At 32.6% G+C, this 2015-nt stretch overlaps 1 protein-coding gene across 1 annotated transcript in view; it reads left to right on the top strand.

Annotated features, from left to right (window-relative positions):
* Nucleotides 1-1540, top strand: part of LOC102588005 (putative hydrolase C777.06c) — an 11454-nt gene extending 9914 nt beyond the window's left edge. The window contains exons 9-10 of the mRNA XM_006364818.2: nucleotides 463-524; nucleotides 1291-1540. Of these exons, the coding sequence (XP_006364880.1) occupies nucleotides 463-520 (58 nt within the window). The 3' untranslated portion in view covers nucleotides 521-524; nucleotides 1291-1540. The remainder of the gene's footprint in view (nucleotides 1-462; nucleotides 525-1290) is intronic.
* The last annotated feature ends 475 nt before the right edge of the window (nucleotides 1541-2015 follow it).

Below are 2015 nucleotides of genomic sequence, written 5' to 3'. Positions count from 1 at the left end.
TTGATTTTGTTGTGATGGACAACTACTTATTTATATTAATTAAACATGATGGAAGATGGGATCCTTCAGGTTAGTATTTTTTTATAGTTTATTGTTTGTATTTGTATTTCAGTGAAATGAAAAAGAAATTGAGCAATGAAACTGTAAATCACATTTTGTGATTTTATTTTTGTAAATCGTCAGTAGATTTAAGTTGTGATGTTATTTGTATAAACAACGTATTTTGTTGATAATAAGTAATAATTTTTTTTGAAACTGTAGTTATTGATTTTGTTGGTACATGTTTTCTTTTTGTTATTTTGTATACTGTAAAAATCAGGCATTAGTGCGAAATTGGCTTAATATATGAATGAGTTGTAGTTTTATTGTTGTAAAGTTATGAAATTTGTGGGGGGGGGGGGGGGATGCAAATTTTATGATTTAGCAGCTTATCTAGAACTTCACATGATTATTTGCTTGCAGAGAAGGTATACCAGTTCAACTTGCACATGATGGATTGAGGATCCCTGTTAACCTATAAAGAGGTATGATAATATCTCGGACATGTCTTCCATGATATAACTTCCTTAAATTATCTACTTTCATTAGAGAATATTAGGTATATGACTGTAAACCAAGAAGCATGTAACTTCTCAATGATTGTGGTATACAAATTAGCTCTTCAATGGTATATTGGATTTTAGTAACAATCTAAGCGACTGCAATGTTCTTATTCTATGCACTTCGAAACCTAATGATTTTGACATCATTTGAAAATGCTAATTATCAGTAGTGTATCTGTCAGTATGACCAAAAGTATTCAACCATGACCTCAGTTATCGTTGATTAAACAGCCAGTCACATGATAGAGAAGGACAAGCTTAATGATAGTCTTTCACGGAATGTCAAATTATAGGCCTTGATATAGAAGCTTCTTCTGCCTTGTTATTACACTATTCTAGATGACATCTGATTGGTCAAAGATTGCTCTGTTTGGCATGACAAAAAATGTTTTCTCAAGTTTAGTGATCTAAACTTGTACCAATGTTGTTTTAGGATGAGAATTAGTTTTCTCTAGCTGTTCTATTCTTACAACACTCAACTTGCTACCTCCAACTATTTAGTATTGTATCAGTTTTTGCTACTTGGAACTAGTATCAATTGTTAATTAACATATGTTACCTGCATTTTCACGACTCCCACAGTTACTACCTTTTATGTAAAATTATTGGTGAAATAGTTTTCTTTTGTAAAAAGTATATACATACAGAACATTCTATGTTATAGTGACTAACTCATAATCTCAACCAGATGATACTGCTGAATGGACAAAAGAAAATATGCCTAAAGACTGAGTAAAGGCTCTGAGAGCATCCTTTTGATCTGTTAGTGCAAGTAGATTATATACATGGAAATAGTTGGGACATGATGTAGCATTGATGTCGATGTTCACCAGATTATACTTGTGTATGTTGTTGCATTTTCTCAAGAATACTAGGTGTATGGAGTTGAATATTAATCATTTGTTAAGCTTATACGAAAATGAAGCTTTGGGTGGCAATTTCATTTTCATTTCCTGAATCTGAGAATTAGTACTCCGCTCCGGAAATAATGATAGCTAGAGCCTAGAGAGAGGTATCAAAACATGGTAGCCTAGCTGGACCTCGCGACTTTTGAAGTCATTAGTCTGCAATGGCGTAGTTAAACTGGGTTGGACCAATCCGTTTTTGCAGCTGTAATAATTGTAGGAGCATAAAGGACTAGCAAATATGCACATTGATCCAACTTCAATTGCTAAATATATCATTTTAATATTCCTGAATTAAGTATTCTTTCTCGAGTTTTATCAAAGTTGGATCTAGCTTTGCAACATGTTCCTAGTGGGAGAGGAGGGTGCTTAAGTTCAAGGGATGTTGGCATTGATTTAGCTGATTAATCTTGTACATAAGTGGCTCACTTGCTCTAAATTATGATTTTAGGGAACAAATGAATGATTTGTTTTTTCATCATTATGTAATGATATAATAATATATATA

The sequence above is a fragment of the Solanum tuberosum genome, unplaced genomic scaffold (genome assembly GCF_000226075.1).
Source record: "Solanum tuberosum cultivar DM 1-3 516 R44 unplaced genomic scaffold, SolTub_3.0 scf00518, whole genome shotgun sequence".
Lineage (NCBI taxonomy): Eukaryota > Viridiplantae > Streptophyta > Magnoliopsida > Solanales > Solanaceae > Solanum > Solanum tuberosum.
The sequence above is the reverse complement of the archived record's forward strand: the minus strand, read 5'-3'. Positions and strand labels throughout refer to the sequence as shown.